A 24,774-nucleotide genomic window follows, 5' to 3' on the forward strand; every position below is an offset into this window, starting at 1 on the left:
TAAAATACCACCATATTATGTCAAATTTTATCAATTTTATATGAGGTTGTCAAAAAATATAAATTTCTCTCAAGTGTAAAATACGTCTATTTTACACACTATCGAAAATTGTTATTATGAAAATTTATTTAGAATTAAAAACTATGTTTCAGTATGTAATTACATCCTTCTAATTGAAATATTCTGAACTATAAAGGTACTTTACTTTTTATCTAAATTTATCTTTTTTGACATACCTCGTATAAAATTGATAAAATTTGATATAAGATGGTTGTATTTTAGGTTTTAGGCCATCCAGAACTTTTTATTAAGAATCACTTTTTTTCGTAAAATTAATAATAAAAGAGTTATCAGACTTGAAATAACTGAAAATAATGTTAGTTTTCCATAATTTTTCAAAACAATTTTTTTTTTCATTAGAAGGATGTAATTGCATATTAGAATATAGTTTTTAATTCCAAACAACTTTTTATAATAGCAATTTTCAATTTTTTTGAAAAATAAAGCTACTTTACTCTTGAGTGAAATTCAAACTTTTTGACATACCGCGTATAATATTCAAAAAATTTAATATTTGATGATTAAATCTTAGGTTTTGGACCATGCAGAGCTTTTTATGAACAATAACTTTTTTTCGCAAAATTAATAATCAAAAAGTTTTCCATATGGATACAACTTACAGGGACATACTGTATAATATTTAAGTATGTACATACAGTCCCTGGCCAAATTATTACGACCACCTATGAATTTTTACAAAAATCAGGTATTCCCCAACTTTTTGTTTAAAAATTATTTTTAAATTTAGTTTTGTTGCAGTAGGAAAAATGAAAGATTACCCATGAACAAACATAATATGTTATATACAGTAGATAACCCGAACTAATTGGTACAGGGGTAGTTCGGATTATCGAACATATGTTCAAAATACATACAAAGCTCATAAACATAGTACATATGTACATACGTTTAAGTTACAAGGAATAAAACACCTGCATAATAAACAAATACAGTCGAACCCTCTTATTTTAATAGCCTTCGTGCCAAGCAAAAGTATTCCTATAACAGGGATATTCTAATAACCGATCATATGTGCATAGTAAAACCGTTTTGGGACCACAAATTTTTATTCCTTAAACCGGGATATTCCTTTAACCGGTATTCTAATAAGCGGGTTCGACTGTATATTGTATGTATTCCTGCATAAACAAAACAAAAATCCGCGGTCATATTTTGCCCATATCATATTAAATCCAAAAATTCGGTCCACAATCATATTTTTTAATTTTATAATTTTTTTTTGCGTTCAGATTAGTGAACGTTTGGATTACCAGGGTTTGGATTATTGACGCTCTACTGTATGTCATAGGCAAGTATGAAATGCAGGCATTCTGGCAAAAGGCTAGTCATTTTCGTAATGACTAAGCAGTTTGTATAACGTTTTCATTTTTACAATATGACTTCACACTTTAGGCATTTGCAAAACCACTGGAAACGTGAACATTTTTAAAATACAATTCTGTCAAAGCGTAATTTTATTTTGAAACAACATTGCAATTTAGATAATGTTTATAAAATTTATTAAATTTAAATAATTAATGCTATGAAATTATTACACCCAGTGATTCTTAAACCTTTATTTTATAGTAAGGCACAAATATTATTATAAAAATGTTAACTTAATTAATTAAAGAACTTTTTTAATTTCATTAAATATTTTGGAGTTTAACCATTATTTTACTGAACTTATTGGAAAAGCTGTACGACGAGTTCATTGCAGTAATTTGCATAAATAATAAAATAAAACTAACAATAACAAAAATGAGCAACATAACCTAAACTTATATAATATGATCTATGTCTAAATTGCAACACTGTTTAAAAATTAAATTACCCTTTCCGGCAGTTTTTCAAATGCCAGAATGTGAAGTCATTTCGTAAAAATGAAAACGTTATACAAACTGCCAAGTCATTACGAAAATGACTAGGCTTTTGCAAGAATACCTGAATTTCGTACTTGCCTACAATATATGATATGATATAAAACCAAGGAACTGTCAACACTGATATAATCGCCATGAAGCGAATTTAATGCCCACAGGATGATAGAAGATAAAGGAGGGAAGATAATCGCTATCTTTCGTAAACAAACAAATTGACAGTGCCAGTCAGGTACGTCAGGGTTGCCAGATTGGGGTATTTTCTCACAATTTTGGGGTAATTTGAAAGTATATAGGGGAACTTCTCTAAGCAGAAATGGTTGGGAGATTTTTTGGGTTGAAAATTATGGAAGATTTTAAGGGGTAATGGGAAATTAAATTTGCAAATGTACATATAGAACTTATATTATACTCTCATAATCGAAGAAGATAGGACCTATGAATTATTTCCAGGACCGTCTGTTGATAAGTAGTATAATTTTTTTTTACTGTTCTCTAAAAAAATTTAAATTTGGGTGATTTGAGGGTGGTCCCGTCCCATTCAAACAGTGAAGCGAGATTGCCTGCAACATATAAGAGAGAGCTCCTAGAGAGACAGAGAATTTGTCAGGTAAAATTTGCTATAACTACCACCAGAGTTGCCAGATGTGATTTTATAAAACCCCCACTTAGAAACTGATTCCATCAGTGTTGACAGTTCGTTGTATAAAACACACTGTATTTTTCTGTCTCAGCTTCATAAAAAAATTGGCCAATGCAAGTACATAATACTTATATAAGCTGTTCTTATTCGCTGTGTGCAAGTTGTACTTCGAGGGGATACGAGAAACGATCATGGGCAAATAGCGGAGAAATCTTGCAACTTTCGTAAATATATCATATATTGTCAATTGAAATTGTCAAATTGAGGTAGGTATATTTCATACCTACTGTCATTGAAGAAGAAAAATTATATGCTGCTCCACAATATTGATATGGTATATGTATGCTTCTTTTCATGAGCATTTTTCAGTGCGTCACAAAAGATAGAAAAAAAGGTAAGTCCGTGATAAAATACATTTTAGTGACAGGACATTTTAGTTAAATCTGACAGTTGTCACATTTTATTTGCAATTTGGCATAAAATCAAATCAGTTGTGTTTATTGCATTTATAAAATGGTATTTTCTTTGATTTGTATAGTCTTATAAATTTAATATAATCCGTAAATAATTTTTTTTTGATTATTGCGCCATCTATTGACAACTAGAATAAATGTTATAAATGTCACCGACGAAATGTAATCACCGACGTGCGTTTTTTTTCTGTCACAATTTAATGCGTTAGATAGAAATCAAAAAACCGTGATGCACTGAAAGATGTATAAAACCTATTCCGAGAGAGAATCCAGTTCGAGTTTATTGCGGATTGCGGTCTATGCGGCGCCGTTGGAATCGAAACAGATGCCGTCCACTTTTTGTCACTGGTGCGTGGAATAGATGATTGGAACCTATTCCGAGGTACCTGCTCCAGTTCCATCATGCCATCTCTACAAGCACACAAGATAAACGAGGAAAATAACAATACCATATATAAAAGGACTATCCGAGAAACTTAAAACAATAGGAAATAAATTCAACAACATTCAAAACAACAAACACATTGAGATCTATTCTATCTAAAACTAAACCTAGCAATGAACAAGAAAGAACAAAGAATTGCATTTATAAAATACCTTGTGAATACGAACAATTTTATTTAGGTGAAACATCAAGACCATTAAACGTTAGAATAAGTGAACATCAGTCTTATATTAAAAATAGAGAATTTGATCGATCTCAAATATGTCAACACGCATGGGATAATGAACATAGAGTTCAGTGGAGAGATTCAAGTATAGTCCTGAAAGAATCAGATAGTAAAAAGAGAAAAATCAAAGTGATTTGTATAGTCTTATAAATTGTTCAGATTATAGTATTTTTACTACAAAAGCGATATTACGTAGGTCAAAATTTTTGACGTAAGAGAAGTGTCAAAACATTAGAATGTGACTTTTCATTATTGCCATGTTTATTATAAACATGGCAATAATGAAAGGTCACATTCTAATGTTTTGACAGTTCTCTTACGTCAAAAATTTTGACCTACACCACATTCACATAGCAAATTCCCAACTATAAACAAACGCACGTGTTAGTATTCGCCGTCTCATTCGTCAACAGGCTGTTAAATGTAATTTATTGCCCTAAACGAGGCGGATTCTCATTTTACAGGTCCAAACTGGTCAGTCTGCAAATTCAAATTGTAGGTAGCCTGTTGGTTTTTAAGATACACTTCAGGACGACCCTGTTTAGCTTCCATGTGCATTTGTTTACAGTTGGGAATATGTAAAATGAATGGACTGTACGTAATATCGCTTTTGTAGTAAAAATACTATATATTCGTAGATATATTATATAATTCGCAAATTATTTTATTTTCGATTATGGCGCCATCCATTGACAACTAGAATAAATGTTATAAATGTCACCGACGAAATGTAATCACCGACGTGCGTTTTTTTCTGTCACATACAATTTAATGCGTTAAAAAGAAATAATCGAAAAACTGTGACGCACTGAAAGATTCTCATGAGAAAAAGCATAATTATTATATAAAAGTAAATTTAATCAATTGTATTTTGCTTTCAGTACTGCATTTTAATAATTAATTTTATTTAGGTTTTACATACAATTGTTTACCTTTTACTAACATAACCTCAATATTACTTTTTCTTCTTATAATTTTTTTGGGCTATGGCCTTGACAATTATCCAGCAACCAGGACTAATATAATTGGTCAATATAATTAAAAGTGCGAAAAATGTTGCTGAACTATAAAACCAGGTGTCGCTTTTCCGAACTTGCACGGTTCCAATAGTACTGGTACTATTTCATTATTTTCTGGAACATAGAAAAGATGTGTTTAATATGATCGCTCATGGGTAATCTTTCATTTTTCCTACTATATGTACTGTTAATGTTATTGGGGAGTTTCTTGTTGTTGTTGTTGTTGTTATTTGGGAGTTTTTAAAATGGGAAATTTCCAGTGAAAAATTCAACAACAAAATTATTAAGTATGTATATATTTTATACATAATAAGCCAGTCTTCTACAGCTGGCGCCGCTTCTCACATCCTAATTTCCAGCGTTTTCTGTTGAAGCAATCTTCAGTTTTTAGATTTCTGGCGGTCATTGCATCTTCGACATCTACTCTCCAGGATCATCTTTGTCTTTTTGGCCATCTATTTTCAGGCAATCTCTAAAGGTGTCCATACCAGTTGAGTCTTTTGTAATAACAAAACTGTACCATGCTAGAGTGACATCTTGAGAGTGTCAGGCTCAACAATCACTCCCTCTTTTTTGCCTGAGGAAAAGAATTTATTTTGTTTTAACGTATAATGTTTTGACCAAAATTAAAAATTAGAGTTTTGCAATAACAAAACTTAACCGCGCTATAGCTACAGGTTTAGGTGTTATGCGTGCGGAAACGCGTCCAACATGCACTCTGAAAATTTTCAGAAAGTGACTTGCTCAAACGAAGCAATTAAAACGATTTTTAAGGCTTTTGTAATCATTTCCAAAAAGGACAGGGTACTGGGGACCATAAATTTTATTATGCTTTAATTTTATTGTTCTTCTTTTGGCATCATAACCCTGGATGGGTCTTTGCCTGTCTGGCTATGTTCTTCCATTCAGATCTCTCTCGTGCCCTTCTCCTCTATTGTCTTACATTCATGGTTTTCAGGTCGTCTTCCACATCACCCAACCATCTCGTCCTGGGCCTTCCCTTTTTTCGTCTTCCTACTGGCTTCCGCTGTAATATCTTCTTTGTCGTTTTTTTATCTTCTTGTGGCTGAACATGTCCCAGCCATGACAGTCTTTGACTTTTCACAAATCTTACAATATCATACCCTTCATTCAGTTCATTAACCTCGTCGTTTCTCCTGATTCTCCATGTGCCGTCTTCCTCTTGCACCGGGCCATATACTTTTCTTAGTATCTTTCTCTCGAATGTCTTGAGGACATGATAGCTGTTCGCTACTTACGGAATTCTTCTGATTGATTTCTGCGCCCAGATATGTGAAGGCATCCACACGTTCAAAAGTATAGTTGTCTATCGTTATATTATTTTCATTCTCAGGTGTTCTTTTGATGGTCATGTAATTAGTTTTTGTTTCGTTTATTTTAAGCCCTCTTTTTTGTTCTTCAGGATCAATTTCCTTGAATGTTTCCATTAATCGTGTCTTGCTTCTACTAATAATGACGACTTCGTCTGCATATGCAGTAATTTGTACTGTTTTGGTATTTCTATGGCCGGTTACATAGGTTTTTCTAATGACTGCCTCAAGTACTAGGTTGAAAAGCATAGTTGAAAGTGCGTCTCCCTGTCTTATCCCCCATATTGATGTCAAACAGGGGAGACAGTTCTCCTTCTACTCTAACTGCTGCTTTTGAACCCTTCGTCATTTTTATGAGGCTGACATATCTTTTTGGTATACCTAGATTGCGGAGGTCTTCCAGCATTTTATCTCTTTTCACACTATCAAATGCTTTTTTAAAGTCTATATACATTATACATATTATATAGTTCTATGTCGTATTCATAAGAGTTCTCTTGTATTGATCTTAGTATGAACATGTTGTTTGTAGTGGCTCTATTTGGTCTGAATCCATTTTGATAATCACCAATTATAGTTTCGGAGTATTCTGACAATCTATTGTAGATAATGCCAGAAAAGATTTTGTATATTTCATTTAGCAATGTAATTGGTCTGTAATTCTGGCATTCCCTCTTACCTATCTCCTTTTTCATATATTGGTTGTATAAGACCAACTGCCCACTCCTCTGGCATTTGCTCCTTGGTCCATACCAACTTTATCAGGTAATGGATTCTTCCCCAGAGTTCGGATCCTCCATATTTCAACAATTCTGCCGAAACTCTGTTCATTCCTAGCGATTTACTGTTTTTAAATTTTTTTATTATTTGAATTACTTCTTCATAACTCGGATTTTCAATGTGCTGCTCCGCCATATAATATATTGTCTCGTTTTGATAATTTCCATCGTCTGCATTTAGGTTTTTCTCAAAGTATTGTTTCCACCCCATTATAATTTTTTGTTTTTCTGTCGCCTTGTCTTTGCATATTGTCAATTTTGGTCTAAATGACTGTGTGCTTTCTTTTATTCTTGTATAGAATTTTCTGCTTTCGTGTCTGTTGTTATGCTCTAGGATTTCTTGTACTTGTTTTTTCAAAGCCTTTCTTTTTTCTTCTGCATATTCTAGTCGCTTGTATTCTCTTTTCGTTATAAGTTTCTCTACTATTTCTTGTGTTTCTTTCAAGTTGGTTAAGCCTAGCTACCCTTTTTTCCTCTACTGCAGTTCTGCATTCATCATCATACCATTCCGCATTTCTTTGCCTTTTGGATTTTCCGACAATTTCCTCTGCAGATCGCGGTATTATTGTTTTTAATTGTCTCCCTTCTTCCGCTGCAGTATCTTCCCCTCTGATTCTGTTTGGAGTTTTATTTGGAGAGTATTTGATATTCTGTTGTTTTCACCCAATTTTGAAAAAATGTGAAAACTTTGAATTATGCACGTCCGTCTGTGACGCTTTCGGCAAGTTAAGCTTTATCTTGAAGAATAGAGATATACAATTGTGTCTAAAACGTAGAGTTTATGACAAATGTATCTTGCTTGTAACTACATATGGACTGGGGACCATGGCCTTTACAAAGAAAACCTTAGAGCAGCTCAGTACAACTCAAAAAGCGATGGAGAGGGCCATGCTAGGGATTAGTTTGAGAGACAAAATTCGAAATATCGACATTCGTGAAATAACAAAGATTACTGATGTCGCAGAACGTATAGCAAGGCTCAAGTGGCAATGTGTCGGACATGTTGCCCGAGATAATCCCGAAAAATGGACACAGAGACTAACAAACTGGAGACCAAGAGAGAACAGGCGAGGAGTAAGCAGACCGCAGAAGAGGTGGGCAGATGATATCAAACAAGTCGCGGGCAAACAGTGGATGAGAATTGCCAAGAGTAGAAATCGATGGAAGCAAATGGAAGAGACCTATGTCCAGCAGTGGACGAACACAGGCTGAAGAAGAAGAAGAAGTCTGTGAACACAACTCCTCCGTCATTATACCAGGTAGAATGACAAGTAAGGTGTCAAATGAAAGCTTATAATCCAAGTATGGTACTAAAGGTGAGAAATTTGACCTAGGTTGTCTGTCCGTCCGACCGCGAATATAACTCCTCCGTCATTATACCAGGTAGAATGACAAATGAGGTGTCAAGTGAAAGCTTATAATCCCAGGATGGTACTAAAGGTGAGAAATTTGACCTAGGCTGTCTGTCCGTTAGGCCGCGAATATGTCTCCTCCGTCATTATACGTGAGAAATTTGACCTAGGACTTGATTTGAGAAAAGCAACCAGAAGTACTGTTTTAAAGTTACCGGAATAGTACAAGTGATATACTTCCTTTTTACTCAAATAATTAGATTATAGCTGGTTTGTATTTTAGGTCATGTTCACGATGAAAGCAAGATAGAAATTATTGAGAAACTCATTGGAGATTTGTCTTACGAAGGAAATGATATGAATCGACATAATGAAGGAAAAACATTAAATAAAAATATGCAAGTTGTGACTGGAAAAATACCTTATAAATGTGACACATGTTTTATGCAATTTAGTCGAGGAGGTGATTTGAAAAAACATTTGAGAGTGCACACTGGAGAAAAACCTTACAAGTGTGAGATTTGTTTTAAGCAATTTAGTCAAGCAGGTGATTTGACAAGACATTTGAGAGTGCACACTGGAGAAAAACCTTATCAGTGTGAAATTTGTTTTAAGCGATTTAGTAATAGAAGTAATTTGAAAAGACATTTCACATTGCATACCGGGGAAAAACCTTACAAGTGTGAGATTTGTTTTAAGCAATTTAGTGATGCAAGTAGTTTTAAAACACATTTGAAAGTGCACACTAGCGAAAAATCTTACAAGTGTGAGATCTGTTTTAAGCAATTTAGTGATGCTAGTAGTTTGAAAAGACATTTCAGATTCCACACTGGGCCAAAACGTTACAAGTGTAAAATTTGTTTTAAGCGATTTATTCAAGCAGATAATTTGAAAAGACATTTGAGAGTGCACACTGGCGAAAAACCTTACAAGTGTGAAATTTGTTTTAAGCGATTTAGTGATGCAAGTTATTTGAAAATACATTTGAGAGTGCACACTGGCGAAAAACCTTACAAGTGTGAAATTTGTTTTAAGCAATTTTGTCAAGCATGTGATTTGAAAACACATTTAAGAGTGCACACTGCAGAAAAACCATATAAGTGTGAAATTTGTTCTAAGCAATTTAGACAATCAAGAACTTTGAAAAGTCATTTGAGAATACACACTGGAGAGATGCCTTACAAGTGTACAATTTGTTTTAAACAATTTAGAGAAGCACGAACTTTTAAAATGCATTTAAGGCTACACACTGGAGAGAAGCCGTATAAGTGTGAAATTTGTTTTAAGCGATTTAGTGCAGCATATAGTTTAAAAAGACATTTGAGAGTGCACACTGGAGAAAAACCTTACAAGTGCGAAATTTGTTTTAGGCGATTTAGTGAATCAGGACATTTGAAAAAACATTCAAAAAGGCACACTGGAGAAAAGCCATAGAAGTGTCAAATTTGTTTTAAGCGATTTAGGCCCGGTACTTTGTCTCGATTAACAGCCCGTTAGTTAACGGAGGTTTAATCGGGACCTTTTTAGGGTCTCTTGCGTTGTAATAATTGCAATTACAAGTATTATTATAATTATAAATAAGTATAAATTATAATAATAATTATAATTGCATTTATTACAACGCAAGTGACCCTAAAGAGGTCCCGATTAAACCTCCGTTAACGAACGGGCTGTTAATCGAGACATAAAGTACCGGGCCTTAGTGCAGCAGGTAGTGCAGGCAGGCAGTAAAAAGACATTTGAGAGTGCACACTGGAGAAAAACCTTACAAGTGTAAAATTTGTTTTAAGTGATTTAGTCAAGCAGGAAATTTAAAAAGTCATTTCAGAACACACACTTCAGAAAAACCTTACAAGTGTGAGATCGGCTTTAAGCAATTTATTCAAGCAGTTTATTTGAAAAAACATTCGAGAGTGCACACTGGAGAAAAACCTTACAAGTGTGAGATTTGTTTTAAGCAATTTAGTGATGCAAGTAGTTTGAAAAGACATATTTGAGAACACACACTGCAGGAAAACCTTACAAGTGTGAGATTTGTTTTAAGCAATTTAGTCAAGCAGGTGATTTGAAAAACCTTGGAGAGTGCACACTGGAGATAAAGCTTACAAGTGTGAAATTTGTTTTAAGCGATTTCGTCAAGCAGGTAATTTAAAAAGACATTTGAGAGTGCACACTGGAGAAAAACCTTATCAGTGTGAAATTTGTTTTCGGCAATTTAGTGAAGCGGGTAATTTGAAAACACATTTGAGAACTCATTCTGGAGAAAAACTTTAATAGTGTAAGATTTGTTTGTAGAAACTTCATTAAATAATTAAATTTATTTTTTTATTTATTTATTTAAGCTCCTTTAAAACACAAAATGATTGTTGTTACATTAACCCTTTAACGTCGGGAACGGCATATACGCTCTTTGGGTATTGCGCTTCCGTTTAAAACTTCCGCGCATTGCTCTGCATTTCCCGACTTTTGTGCTAAACAAGTTCTTTAGTGCAAAGTTGAATAAACAAGCACATAGAGATGGTACAGAATAGCATTTTTCGGTAATAGGTTGGAACTGAACCTATTCCAGAAACCTAATGCGAGTTTCTGATTCCGACGTGAGAAGACGATATTATATCGATCGCCCTAGCTTGTTCCTAGTTGTGCCACTATTGTCCCAGGCAACCAAATAACGTTTATAAAACGTTGAAAAAACGTCATAATTATCACCAAACGACGTCAGTTTATCACGTTTTTTCGACGTCGAAGATCACGTGAATATGTCCCACCATAAGTCACGTCATTTTTATCAAGTTTTAAATACGTGATATGAAAAACGTAGTTTTTACGTCGATTTTGCGTCGTTTTTTAGATTTCATTTTCATTTTATGGTTTTAGAAATACACAATAATTGAATGGGTCCACCACATGGTTTGTTTTTGAGAAGTCAACAGCAAGTGACAGTGACTTGCTGTTGCGTTTAGTAAATTCAATTTCCGACTTATCATCGACATATTTCGTATGCTTTAAATGATGACGCACGGATAAAGATTCGCGTACTCAACTGTATGTATCGTATTCAAATACATAGAACATTAATGGCATTTATATTCATTTATGTTATGCTTTGTAAGGTGTACCAATTTTAAAAAGTAAAATTAAAATAAATAAGTACGTATTAATATGAAATGTGCTTTATGCTTTAATTACATAATCGTGAAGTTATCGGGGGCCGCTCGGGGTAATTTGGCCTAGGGTCGCAAGTACCCTAAATCCGGCACTGGTTAAAACTTTCGGATGAAATTCGGCTCGAAAATATTCTGATTCGATTCTGACCAATGAGAATACATTCGTATCAACGTATCGTCGGAAATCGGATACATGGGACGTCGCCCTAACGAACACTTTTGATGGGCACTCAAATGTATTTGATATTTAGCAAGCACTTGTTCAGTACAGTAAAACCTGCCATATCCGGATCAATGTGGCGACAGACCGATCCGGATATCAAGACCACTATACTTCTTTTATAGTCTCTGAAGGCCGCGTCTCACCATCAAATAATTTGATCAAACAGTTTGAGCAAACTTGACGTACTTGAGGAAGTACGTCAAAGTGACGTCACAATTGCAGTTTTTTTGAAATTCTAAAAATCTGTGCTCTCACTATCAGTCTAGTTTGATCAAATTTTTTGTATTGTGTTGTCTAACTTGTTTGTACTTTATTTAAAATTAAAATTTTTCATTATTATCCACAATGAACACTCAGGATGTGACGTCACTAACTGTCACTTTCAGTTTGCTCAAACCAGTTTGATCAAATTATTTGATGGTGGGACGCGGTCTTGAAACGTTTTCTCCTTCATACATTCCAGTAATTAACGCCGTCAATAACTTTCGTCGATAGACACGTATAGATTCTATAATACATTATTTGGCCTTCTTTTAGTGTGTTGTCCAACAGCAGGACTGCCTTTCTCGGTAGATTTCGGTAGATCAGGACGGCGCAGAACCGTCAGGATATGGCAGGTTGTACCATGATACTATAAATAAAGAGATAGTATTTTCCCGTAGCTCAAAATACGTCCGAGTTCGCGCATTGATTACGTAACTGGAGACCGGAAGTTGAATTTGAATTCTTGTTAAAGTTAAATGGGATTTGTATGCATTATGTGATGAAATTATTCAATTGGCAAAATAACATTAAACTTCAATGTATTCGAAAAGAATTTAGAGTCGAGATTCCAGTCAAAATAACTGTCAAAGATAAAATATAAAATACAACCGCGAACAATTCAAAGTAATCGGGCATTACGAATGATTACGAACCATTACGAACTTGCCGGTCTCCAGTTACGTCACGACTTCCGGATGTGCAATATATTAAGGCCACGTCCCACCATCAAATAATTTGATCAAACTGGTTTGAGCAAACTGAAGGCCGCGTCTCACCATCAAATAATTTGATCAAACAGTTTGAGCAAACTTGACGTACTTGAGGAAGTACGTCAAAGTGACGTCACAATTGCAGTTTTTTTGAAATTCTAAAAATCTGTGCTCTCATTATCAGTCCTTTGATCAAATTTTTTGTATTGAGTTGTCTAACTTGTTTGTACTTTATTTAAAATTAAAATTTTTCATTATTATCCACAATGAACACTCAGGATGTGACGTCACTAACTGTCACTTTCAGTTTGCTCAAACCGCTCAAACCAGTTTGATCAAATTATTTGATGGTGGGACGCGGTCTTAAAAGTGACAGTTAGTGACATCACATCCTGAGTGTTCATTGTGGATAATAATGAAAAATTTTAATTTTAAATAAAGTACAAACAAGTTAGACAACTCAATTCAAAAAATTTGATCAAACTAGACTGATAGTAGGTCTGTTCGTAGAACGATCAGCAACCGTTTCCAACTATCAGACGCATGCGTGTTCGTAGTATACGATCTCTAACTGATAACTGCGCAGCGCTAACTGGTAACTGCGCATGCGTCTGATGGTTGGCAACGGTTGCTGATCGTTTGGATCGTACTACGAACAAACCTAGTGAGAGCACAGATTTTTAGAATTTCAAAAAAACTGCAATTGTGACGTCACGACGTACTTCCCGAGTTTGCTCAAACTGTTTGATCAAATTATTTGATGGTGAGACGCGGCCTTTATCTTGTTATTTATAGTATCATGGGTTGTACTGTATTTGCCAAATACCGCATATCTGGCACCGCCTTCGAACATAACTTCTTCGATTCAAATTCAATAAATTGAATACACAGAAATAAAATTAGGTTACGTTACAATACAAAACGTCCGTTTTATCGGAAAAAGTTTAAGTAATTTCAACTTTATCCGATGTCAGAAGCGTAGTTATAGCTTTCGGATGAAATTCGGCGCGAAAATATTCTGATTCGATTCTGGCCAATGAGAATACATTCGGATCAACGTATCGTCGGAAATCGGATACATGGGACGTCGCCCTTAGGCATAATTTGGTGACACTTGATGTGACACATGACATGTGTGATGGCATGACACTTGACAAATTGACACTTCAGATTTGTTGTTTACATTTTATTTTTTAATAATTGTGAATATGAATTTGTTTTATTTTTGTTGATTGGTTTCAATTTTTTGCTTTAAAGTTATTATTGGAATATATATAAAACTAAAATAAAAAAATCACGTCACGAATCAAATGGAAGTCAAACAAGAAATTAGCGAAGAAACGTGTAAAATAGAAATGGAGTATAATGACATGGATGATGCTCTTTTGGATGACTTTAAATGTGAAATACAGGAGGAATCCAAAGAGCAAAGTACTCATGACGACACATATGATGTAGACTTAAAGAAATGCCCCATAAAAATTGAAATCGAACATGGAAATAAACTCGACCCATTTGAAGAAAACCAAAAAACTGAAAAAGGTTAGTAATCATATCGTCGCCTTAGTACTATAACTTGATAACTCCAAAATTGACGTTTTTGAGATAACTAGTTCACAAGATGTATTTTATTTGCCTCTATATTGTGTAAAAACTTGATGACTAGCTTCAAACGGGTTAAGTATTTATTTACGATTGACGAAAGTTGATAAAACTCAAATGCCGCTAATATTCAGTGCTAAAACTTGACAAGATAAGTTATCAAGCTATTTTTTAATAGAAATAATCGTGAATGCAACATACACTGAATGCTATAACTAGGTAACTCCAGTTATCTAGTTGTAGCACGTGTTTTTCTGAAGCCATTGAGCTTACCACATAAATGCTATCTGTTTATTCGGTTCATGTTAATGCAAAAATTCTAGAATTGTTAGCAGATCTGGCAAACCCCATGGCACAGGGCTAATTTTCACCAAAATAATGCTTAAAATATTAGTTTTGTTAAAAAGTTCACTTAGATGCAACTTGGCATCTCATGCGACATTACCAAACGTTAACATTAGGGTAGTGCTAAAACTTGATAACTCTAATTTTTCATGTTATTTTCCATATTGGAAAGCAAATTTGCACCGTATTTCTAAATAGATCAGTAGCCAAAAAGTTAAGGAACAGTATTTTAGAGCTGCAGAGTGAATTCCGTATTTACCAACATCATGGGAGCAGCACAAATATCTTAAAAATCTTTAAACCCGTTTATCTCAAAACTACTAATTTCGAGTTATCAAGTTATAGTATTAAGGCGACGATATAATTAGGGAATCCATCGACCTGTCAAAGTTAAATCACGTGATCTTTGGTTGGCACACAAAACCGTTCTTAACCTAAACTCAATGTAATTATTGATTTTTCTTATTTGTTTTTTGTCGTGATTTTGAGGTAGTATAGTATTTAAAGACATTCATTAGATTAATTATTTTATAAACTTACGTTTTTGGTGATTTTAGGAAGTCCAACTGATCGGGATAATGTTAATTTTAATTTGTTTTTTGTCCTCATTTTGAGCTAATATAGTATTTAAAGACATTCATTAGATTAATTATTTTATAAACTTTACGTTTTTGGTGATTTTGAGTGCTGACAACATGCCTGTCACTTGTGTGGAAGTCCAACTGATAAGAATAATGTTAATTTTAATTTGTTTTTTTGTCGTGATTTTGAGCTTAATATAGTATTTAAAGACATTCATTACATTGATTAATTTATAAACTTTTCGTTTTTGGTGATTTTAAGTGCTGAAAACGTGCCTGTAACTTGTATAGTAGTGAACTGTGGAAGTCGAGCTGATCGGTTAATGTTAATTTTTTTCTTGTTCCCTCTATAGGGCTTTTCATTCACAGTCATTTGTTTTGAGCTTCTGTCATATAATCCGTGTATAGTAATATTATACACGGATTATACAACATCTAACAGAAGTTCGAAACAAATGACAATCGATGAAAAGCCCTATTAGAACATCATTTATGTTTCCTCGCCTAACTAAATTATCAAAAAACAGGACGCACTCATGCTAGGAATTATGATTTTTATTAATGTTATTACAATTATTTATATGTGACACTAATGTAACTAGTGACATTAATTTTTAGGCCAATGTGACAAACTTTATTAATACTAAATTTTAATATTTATCCCCTATTTTGTTAAAACAATATTATTTTGTTTTTCATTCTATTCAAAATAAATGCAGTTTTGACAGGGAATTTGTTTTGTTATTTATTTATTCCATATAGACCTGGATCCCGCGTACCAAAAAAAAGTTGATTAATAGCAAGCTGAAAATTTATTAATAGCTTAACAGTGTCTAGTCCGACAAACTTTGATGTACGGGAACACTGGAAGTTTTAACTGTGGAACAGGTTAAAAATTTGGAACGTCAAACTACGAAAATGTTTATGTAATTTTTGTCAGATAAAACTTCCAATTGATTTGCTACCAATTCATTAAACTCTCATGCAAAAACCAGACTGGTGAAAAAATCACCAACTGGGCATTTTAATGAGTAGAACACGAAGACCATGTCAAACTACAGGAATCATGTTGGTTAGTAATAGCAGTCTGATTTTTGCATGAGATTTTAATGAAAGGATAACAAATCAATTGGATGTTCTGTCCGACAAAATATATGGGATGTTTTTGTAATCTGATGTTCCAAATCTGAGTTTCCAAACTGTTTCACAATTAAAACTATCCCTGTTCCAGTGTCACAATACATCAAAGTTTGTCCAACTGGACACCGTTAAGCTATTAACAAATTTTCAGCTTGCTATTAATCAATTTTTTTGGTACATGGGATCCAGACCTAATAGGTTTGTTCGTAGTATGACACAAACGATTAGCAACTGCTGCCAACCATCAGATGCATGAGCAGATAATAGTTAGCATTCATAGACTACGAATGCGCATGTGTCTGATGGTTGGCAAGAGTTGCTGATCATTCTACGAACAAACCTATCAGTAATCACTATTTGTGATATCCATGGGTAGTTACTAACAGAAAGAGGCAGGATTCGATTTTTAAATCATTTATTTTAGAGTCAAAACATAGTCATACCTTAAACGATAAATGTATATTATCATTACAAGTTGATACTAATTACAAAAATAAATACACATTTAAAAGACCAATACATAACTACTCATGATGAAGAAGTACATTATAATTAAAAATGAATAACCATTTTCATATCGCTGCAACACAACGCCAAAGCCATCTTATATTTCAGTTCGTTTAGTGAGCACAACAAGCACTCTGACCGAACAGTTTCAAAACTCATTAGTTTTTCATCAGAGAATGCATATGTTGCTATCTCCAAACCATGTAGCTGTAACATTGGGTTCTTCTTCGTCTATCTTGCCCTGGGCATACTCAGCTAAAAATAGGATTGCTGCAGACTTCACTATTACTGGCCATACGCATACAATCTGCATTTGCTATGTCATCAGAACTGGCTATCACCCCACCCAAGCATTTAGTCGTTTAGCATTAGATTTTTGGAAATGCTTCACCTAAAAAAATATTTTATTTTTTTGGAAATTCTTGAACTACAAAAATTTATTTTTATTCGAGTATTTGCGTTTTTTACAATGATTGAGAATATTTTATTTAAAATCAGACATTCATATAATATAATTTTAGAACAATCATGACAGTAATTCAAATAGATGGCAGTAATAAATCATTTTCAGATAATTATGGAGTTCGCAGTTTACAGATTAGGACGACGATATGTCTGGTTTCATACAGATATATAAACGTAAATAAATCTAATATTTAGAACCAATTTATCCAAAAGACACTAATACTGTTATCCATATATTTCTTAATGGTGAATAAATAAAATAAAGGCATACCTTTCCAACAATAATATGGAAATCAGGAAATCATTAACAATTTTTACTCCATTCAAAACAAATCCAGCTGTAAAATATTTATGTGCCTGAAGGCTTTTGTGTGCTTTCATCTGCTGCTTAGAGTAGCAACTGCGAGATTCCACCAGATATGTATAAATATCTATAATAGTAACTTGATGGTCTGCACTTTACTGTAAAATCCAATTCTGACTGAATTGCGTATGGATCTAAATCCACAATTATTTTCAGCTTCAATAAATATCTAAAACAATAAAAGAAATAATGTTATTGCTTGCAAAATTCATCATTATTGATAAATATCCGGGCAAAATGACAGTCAATAAAATTTGTTTCACCTACCTTTCTCACAACATCTGGAGTTTCCAATAATAATTTCCTTAAATAATCAGTTTGCATTGTAGTAAAGTTTATAAAGTTCACAAAAACAGGAAACGAAATCCAAAATAGACAAAATACGACGATAAACAATGAAAAATCATTGAAAAATAGATACAAACATAACCTCTTTGTTAGTTTGTGTGCCAACCAGAGGTCACGTGGTTTGGATTGCCTAATATTTAAGTACAGTAGAACCTCGATTATCCGTCAGGGCACCGGACCAAGGGTATGACGGATAATCGAAAAGACGGTTAACAGAACATTAAAAAGAAATTCAAAATTCACAGTACAACTCTCAAATTTCATTTGTATGGTTTGTTTGACAATATAAGAGGGATTTGAGCTCGTACAATCGAATCAATTTAAAATATTCTGAAATCTTTGTTTGTTTTACTGTTGCTTCACATTTTGCGACGGCTGAATTTCTTTAATCGGCATAAGATCATGCAATCTACTTTATTGGCTTTTTCTTATTGAGAATACTACTCGACGAATTTATTGCATAGGCGATGCAGCTTATCTAGATTATTTACGCAAATCTTTGTCAGTTACAATAGGTTCATCAACATAGCTACAGTCAAATTCCAAGTCTGTGGGAAAAATGAAAGATTACCCATGAACAAGCATAATATTTTATATACAGTAGATAATCCGAACTAATTGGTACAGGGATAGTTCGGATTATCGAACATATCTTCAAAATACATACAAAGCTCATAAACATAGTACATATGTACATACGTTTTAGTTACAAGGAATAAAACACCTGCGTAATAAACAAATATATTGGATGTATTTCTGCATAAACAAAACAAAAATCCGCGGTCATGTTTTGCCCATATCATATTAAATCCAAAAATTCGGTCCACAATCATATTTTTTAATTTTATAATTTTTTTTTCGTTCGGATTAGTGAACGTTTGGATTACCAGGATTTGGATTATTGACGATCTACTGTATGTCGTAGGCAAGTATGAAATGCAGGCATTGTGGCAAAAGCCTAGTCATTTTCGTAATGGCTAAGCAGTTTGTATAACGTTTTCATTTTTACAAAATGATTTCACACTTTAGGCATTTGCAAAACCACCAGAAACGTGAACATTTTTACAATACAATTCTGTCAAAGCATAATTTTATTTTGAAACAACATTGCAATTTAGATAATGTTTATAAAATTTATTAAATTTAAATAATTGAAATTTTGATACACAGTTTTGATATGCAGTAATGACAATCGCCTTATAAACAATGTGTTCTGGGAAAGGCCAGATGGAAGAAAGTCTGTAGGGCGGCCTAGAAAAAGGTGGAAAGATGCAGTCAAAGAAAATCTAGAGAAAATGGGAGTGCGACAATGGGAATTAGTGGCACAGGACCAACAAACATGGAAGGCAATAGTAAACGCGGCAAATACTTACGAAAAGTTGTAGCGCCATTGATGATGATGAAATTATTACACCCAGTGATTCTAAACCTTTCTTTTATAGTAAGGCACAAATATTATTATAAAAATGTTAACTTAATTAATTAAGGAACTTTTTTAATTTCATTAAATATTTTGGAGTTTAACCATTATTTTACTGAACTTATTGAAAAAGCTATACCACGAGTTCATTGTAATAATTTGCATAAATAATAAAATAAAACTAACACAGTAACAAAAATAAGCAACATAACCTAAACTTATATATTTATGATCTGTGTCTAAATTGCAACACTGTTTAAAAATTAAATTACTCTTTCTGGCAGTTTTGCAAATGCCTAAAAGTGTGAAGCCATTTCGTAAAAATGAAAACGTTATACAAACTGCCAAGTCATTACGAAAATGACTAGGCTTTTGCAAGAATACCTGAATTTCGTACTTGCCTACAACATTTCGTCGCCTTAGTACTATAACTTGATAACTCCCAAAATTGACGTTTTTGAGATCACTAGTTCACATGTATTTTATTTGCCTCCATATTGTGTAAAAACTTGATATCTCACTTCAAACGGGTTAAGTATTTATTTATGATTGATGAAAGTTGATAAAACTCAAATGCCACTAATATTCAGTGCTAAAACTTGACAAGATAAGTTATCAAGCTATTATTTAGTCGAAATAATCGTGAATACGACATACACTGAATGCTATAACTAGATAACTCGAGTTATCTAGTTTTAGCAGGTGTTTCTCTGAAACCATTGAACTTATCACATAATTGCTATCGGTTTATTCAGTTCATTTTAATGCAAGAATTCGAGAATTGTTAGCAGATCTGGCAACCCCCATGGCAGAGGGGTAATTTTCAACAAAATGGTGTTTAAAATATTAGTTGTGTTAAAAAGTTCACTTATATGCGACTTAGCACAACATGCGACATTACCAAATGTTAACATTATGGTAGTGCTAAAAGTTGATAACTTTAATTTTTCATGTTTTTTTCCATATTGGAAAACAAATTTGCACCATATTCCTAAATAGATCAGTTGCCAAAAAGTTAAGGAACAGTATTTTAGAGCCGCAGAGTGAATTCCGTATTTACCAACATCATGGTATTTTTCCACATTCTCTATTTCATTTGTTTGATTTAGTTACGTTTGGTCGGTAAACCAATAACTTAGATCTTTTGATCACTGAGTGTGTTTCAAAGATTTACATCATGGTAGCATCACAAATATCTTTAAACTCGTTTATCTCAAAACTACTAATTTCGAGTTATCAAGTTATAGTATTAAGGCGACGATATACAGGGTGAGCCACGCTCAACAGGACAGAGCGTACCAGGGAAACGGCTAAAGATATTCAAAATTCCTTCTGTAGGAATACGTAGGTCAGTACTGGCTACAAATTAAAATTTGTGAAATATATACAGGGTGTCTAGCGTAATGATATAAAGTTTTATATTTTTAAATGGAACAACCTATATTTCACTTTAATTTTGAATTGTACTGAACAAAATAATGTTATTTTATTCAACATTCCCTATACCTATTTTTGACAGATTTCGATTTATTTGAGTTTTTCTGAAAATGTACTATTCGTGAAATTATTTAATTACACATTATCGCATGAATTTTAATTAACGTCTTTTTGTCAGTTAATTGTCAACTGTCCATGCTTTACATCAGAATAATTACCATTTGAAACTAATCTACAGAGTGTTCGCAATCTGAAGTGTCAATACTGTACAATATTTTGTATAATTACTTTCTTAACTTAAATGGAACACCCTGTATTTTACTTTAATTTTGAATTCTAATCAAAAAAATAATATTACTTTATTAAACAATCCCTATACCTATCTTTGATAATTTTCGATTTATTTGCATTTTTTTGAAAATGCACTATTCTTGAAATTAATTAATTATACTTTATTACATAAAGTCCTAACTTAAACAAAATACCCTATATTTGAATGCTGTAACAATTATTATAATCAAACTATTATAAAATTTTATATTGATATCTAGTATCTTCAGATCTCTTTGCATTATGTTACCTGGAACATTTAATGTCGTTAATTACATAGCTCATAATACATTATAAAGAATGCCATGAAAAAACAAAAGGTATCTAGCTGTCAAACTAGTAGTCAAACTATTAACTGTATTGCTTTCAATTAATAGAAATAGCAGATTATTCAGTTGAAGACCGAGTCAATATGATTTTAATACTGGGTGAATGTGATCAAAACAGTTTGTTAGTATCAAGAGTCTATGCTGAGAGATTTCCCTTAAAACGTCATCCTCGTAAAGAAGTATTTGAAAGAGTCTTAACAAGGTTTCGTGAAACTGGCAGTGTTGTTTATACTAAACGAAAATTGATAAATACCATAACTGAAGATGAAAATACCGAATTAGAAGTTATTCAATCAGTTATTGAAAATCCAAATACAAGTACAAGGACGATGGCCAGGGAGATTGAAGTAAGCCAAACTAGTATATGCAGAATTCTTAAAAAATATAAATATCACCCATACCATATTCAAATGCATCAGCATTTGTATGGAACTGATTTTGAACGTAGGTTAGAGTTTTTTTTATGGTTTCTAGACAAAACGGGAGCAGATCAACATTTTTTGATAAACTTTATTCCACTGATTAGTCTACTTTCCATAATAATGGACTCGTGAATCGACATATCTTTCACTATTATAATACGGAAAATCAACATGAATATAGATGTATTGATCGACAAAACCGATGGTCCCTTAATGTATATGGTGGAATAATAGGAGAACATGTGATAGGACCGTATTTTTTTAATGGCCATTTAAATGGACAAAAGTTTTAAGATTTCTACGAAGAGACATTTGGATACTTTTGCAAAATATCAATTTAAATATTAGAAGAACAATGTTTCTGCAGCTAGACGGTGCTCCAGCACATTACACGCGTGATGTTAGAGAATATTTAGACAGAAAATTTCCCGGAAAGTGGATAGGTAGGGGTGGTGCTGTCAATTGGCCTACTAGATCACCTGGGTTAACATCAATGGACTTTTTTTGGATATATTAAAAGTTTGGTTTATCAAACTCCACCTACAACCGCGGAAGACATGAAAACGCATATTCGTAATGCGTTTGCAACAGTTACTCCAGAAATATTAAGAAAAGTAAAACAAAATTTTGAACACAGAGTGAGGTTATGCATTGAAGAAAATGGACACCACTTTGAACATTTAATGTAAATTAATTTTTTCCAGTGTGTTTTGTTTAACTTTACGTAATAAAGTGTAATTAATTAATTTCAAGAATAGTGCATTTTCAAAAAAACGCAAATAAATCGAAAATTATCGAAGATAGGTATAGGGATTGTTTAATAAAGTAATATTATTTTTTTGATTAGAATTCAAAATTAAAGTAAAATACAGGGTGTCCCATTTAAGTTAAGAAAGTAATTATACAAAATATTGTACAGCATTGACACTTCAGATTGCGAACACTCTGTAGATTAGTTTCAAATGGTAAATATTCTGATGTAAAGCATGGACAGTTGACAATTAAGTGACAAAAAGACGTTAATTAAAATTCATGCGATAATGTGTAATTAATTAATTTCGCGAATAGTACCTACATTTTCAGAAAAACCCAAATAAATCGAAATCGGTCAAGAATAGGTATAGGGAATGTTGAATAAAATAACATTATTTTGTTCAGTAGAATTCAAAATTAAAGTGAAATATAGGTTGTTCCATTTAAAAATATATAACTTTATATCATTACGCTAAATTGGGACACCCTGTATATATTTCACAAATTTTAATTTGTAGCCGGTACTGACCTACGTATTCCTACGGAAGGAATTTTTAATATCTTTAGCCTTTTCCCTGGTAGGCTCCGTCCCGTTGAGCGTGGCTCACCCTGTATAATATAATATATGATATAAAACCAAGGAACTGTCAACACTGATAGAATCGCCATGAAGCGAATTTAATGCCCTCAGGATGATAGAAGATAATCAGGTAAAGGAGGGAAGATAATCGCCATCTTTCGTAAACAAACAAATTGACAGTGCCAGTCAGGTACGCCAGGGTTGCCAGATTGGGGTGTTTTTTTCTCACAATTTTAGGCTAATTTGAAAGCATATATTTATTTATTTATTAACGGGATAAACCCAATACATACAAAATACGTCGTAATAATGAAAATATAAAATTTAGATACACGTAAAACTACAACTAAGTAAGTATATAACACAAACATAAAAAATAAAAAGAATATAAAATATTTTTAAATGATGAAAACAACTTAATCAATTATAACAGTTAAATCTATTTAATTCCATATAGGGGAACTTCTCTAAGCAGAAATGGTTGGGAGATTTTTTGGGGTGAAAATTATGGAAGATTTTAAGGGATCATGGGAAATTAAATTTGCAAATGTACATAAGTAAGACCACATCTAAACATGCTGAAGGTTTAGATGAAATCAATGGTAAGGTTATAAGATATGTTGCCAGTCACATATGTGAACCCTTGTCACTAATCAACGAATCTTTTATGACAGGCCAATTTCCCAATATAAAGGAATCCAAGGGATTTCCAATTTTTAAAAATAAAGGTTCTGCAAGTAATATTGAGAATTACCGTTTGATTTGTATACCCAGTCAGATTGCAAAGTTGTTTGAACTGGCGTTCTGTGAAAGACTAACAAGCTATCTAGAAGCATTTCATTTACTGCCAGATGTCCAAAATGGATTCAGGAAAGGAAAATCTATTGTAAGTGCTGTTGATGACTGTCTTAACTGTATCTATGAAGCTCTAAATGAAAAACAGAACACATTGGGTCTTTTTTATGATCTCAGTTGTGCTTTCGACATGGTGGATCACAGGCTGCTTCTGATGAAGATGGAAGGCATGGGAGTTCGAGGTATACCACATGACTGGGTAAGATCATATTTGTCAAATCGTTTGCAAACAATAATATTGGATGGTACCCTATCAGACCCAATGGAGTCTTCTGTAGGGGTACCACAAGGTTCGGTTCTTGGTCCTCTCTTCTTTATTGTTTTTATCAACGATATCAACCAAGTTTGCACCACCCTTAATCAAATTATTGAATATGAAGATGATACAAGCTTCATTATATTACATCATCAATTTGATCAGCTTGTTAGCAAGGGTAATACAGCATCTCAGGAATTTAGTAAGTATTGTAAAGACAAATGGCCTTAAATTAAATATAACAAAAACCAGTTTCATGAGATTTTTACCACAGAATATAGCCCCTGACTATGATCCTTATCTATATATTGTTCACAAGTCCATAATGCTGAAGTAATAAAATTTTTAGGACTGATGCTAGATCCAAAGCTAAGTTGGGAAGATCAAATAGATAAAGTAACCTCAACACTAAGTAGTCGTTGTTATTTAATTAGAAACATAAGGGATACTGTATCCTTCCATATATTA

At 33.1% G+C, this 24,774-nt stretch overlaps 2 protein-coding genes and 2 long non-coding RNA genes across 6 annotated transcripts in view; 2 read left to right on the forward strand and 2 right to left on the reverse strand.

The window, feature by feature from the left end:
- LOC126880502 (zinc finger protein 664-like) overlaps positions 1 to 24,774 on the forward strand; it is an 80,981-nt gene that overhangs the window by 7,748 nt on the left and 48,459 nt on the right. Inside the window, exons 2-3 of one of the 3 annotated variants that reach the window (XR_007696610.1) lie at positions 8,492 to 10,268; positions 10,352 to 10,528. Coding sequence is in view for 1 of the 3 variants with exons in the window: in XM_050644385.1 (XP_050500342.1) it covers positions 8,492 to 9,642 (1,151 nt within the window). In the remaining 2 variants the exon portion in view is untranslated. Of the gene's footprint in view, positions 1 to 8,491; positions 10,529 to 24,774 lie in introns of those variants that run through there. The other 2 variants (XR_007696611.1, XM_050644385.1) reach the window with 2 other exon arrangements.
- LOC126880505 (uncharacterized) overlaps positions 10,117 to 24,774 on the reverse strand; it is a 33,160-nt gene continuing 18,502 nt past the window's right edge. Inside the window, exon 3 of the long non-coding RNA XR_007696613.1 lies at positions 10,117 to 10,226. This is a non-coding gene — a long non-coding RNA (uncharacterized LOC126880505). The remainder of the gene's footprint in view (positions 10,227 to 24,774) is intronic.
- The window catches only part of LOC126880503 (zinc finger protein 235-like), a 29,711-nt gene continuing 18,665 nt past the window's right edge, over positions 13,729 to 24,774 (forward strand). The window contains exon 1 of the mRNA XM_050644386.1: positions 13,729 to 14,114. Coding sequence (XP_050500343.1) covers positions 13,883 to 14,114 — 232 coding nt within the window. The 5' untranslated portion in view covers positions 13,729 to 13,882. The remainder of the gene's footprint in view (positions 14,115 to 24,774) is intronic.
- LOC126880504 (uncharacterized) lies at positions 16,639 to 18,344 on the reverse strand. The gene is made up of 3 exons (XR_007696612.1): positions 17,844 to 18,344; positions 17,484 to 17,745; positions 16,639 to 17,138 (listed from the first exon to the last, which is right to left on the reverse strand). It is a non-coding gene; the product is annotated as an uncharacterized LOC126880504 (long non-coding RNA).

Source organism: Diabrotica virgifera, chromosome 2, assembly GCF_917563875.1.
Source record: "Diabrotica virgifera virgifera chromosome 2, PGI_DIABVI_V3a".
Lineage (NCBI taxonomy): Eukaryota > Metazoa > Arthropoda > Insecta > Coleoptera > Chrysomelidae > Diabrotica > Diabrotica virgifera.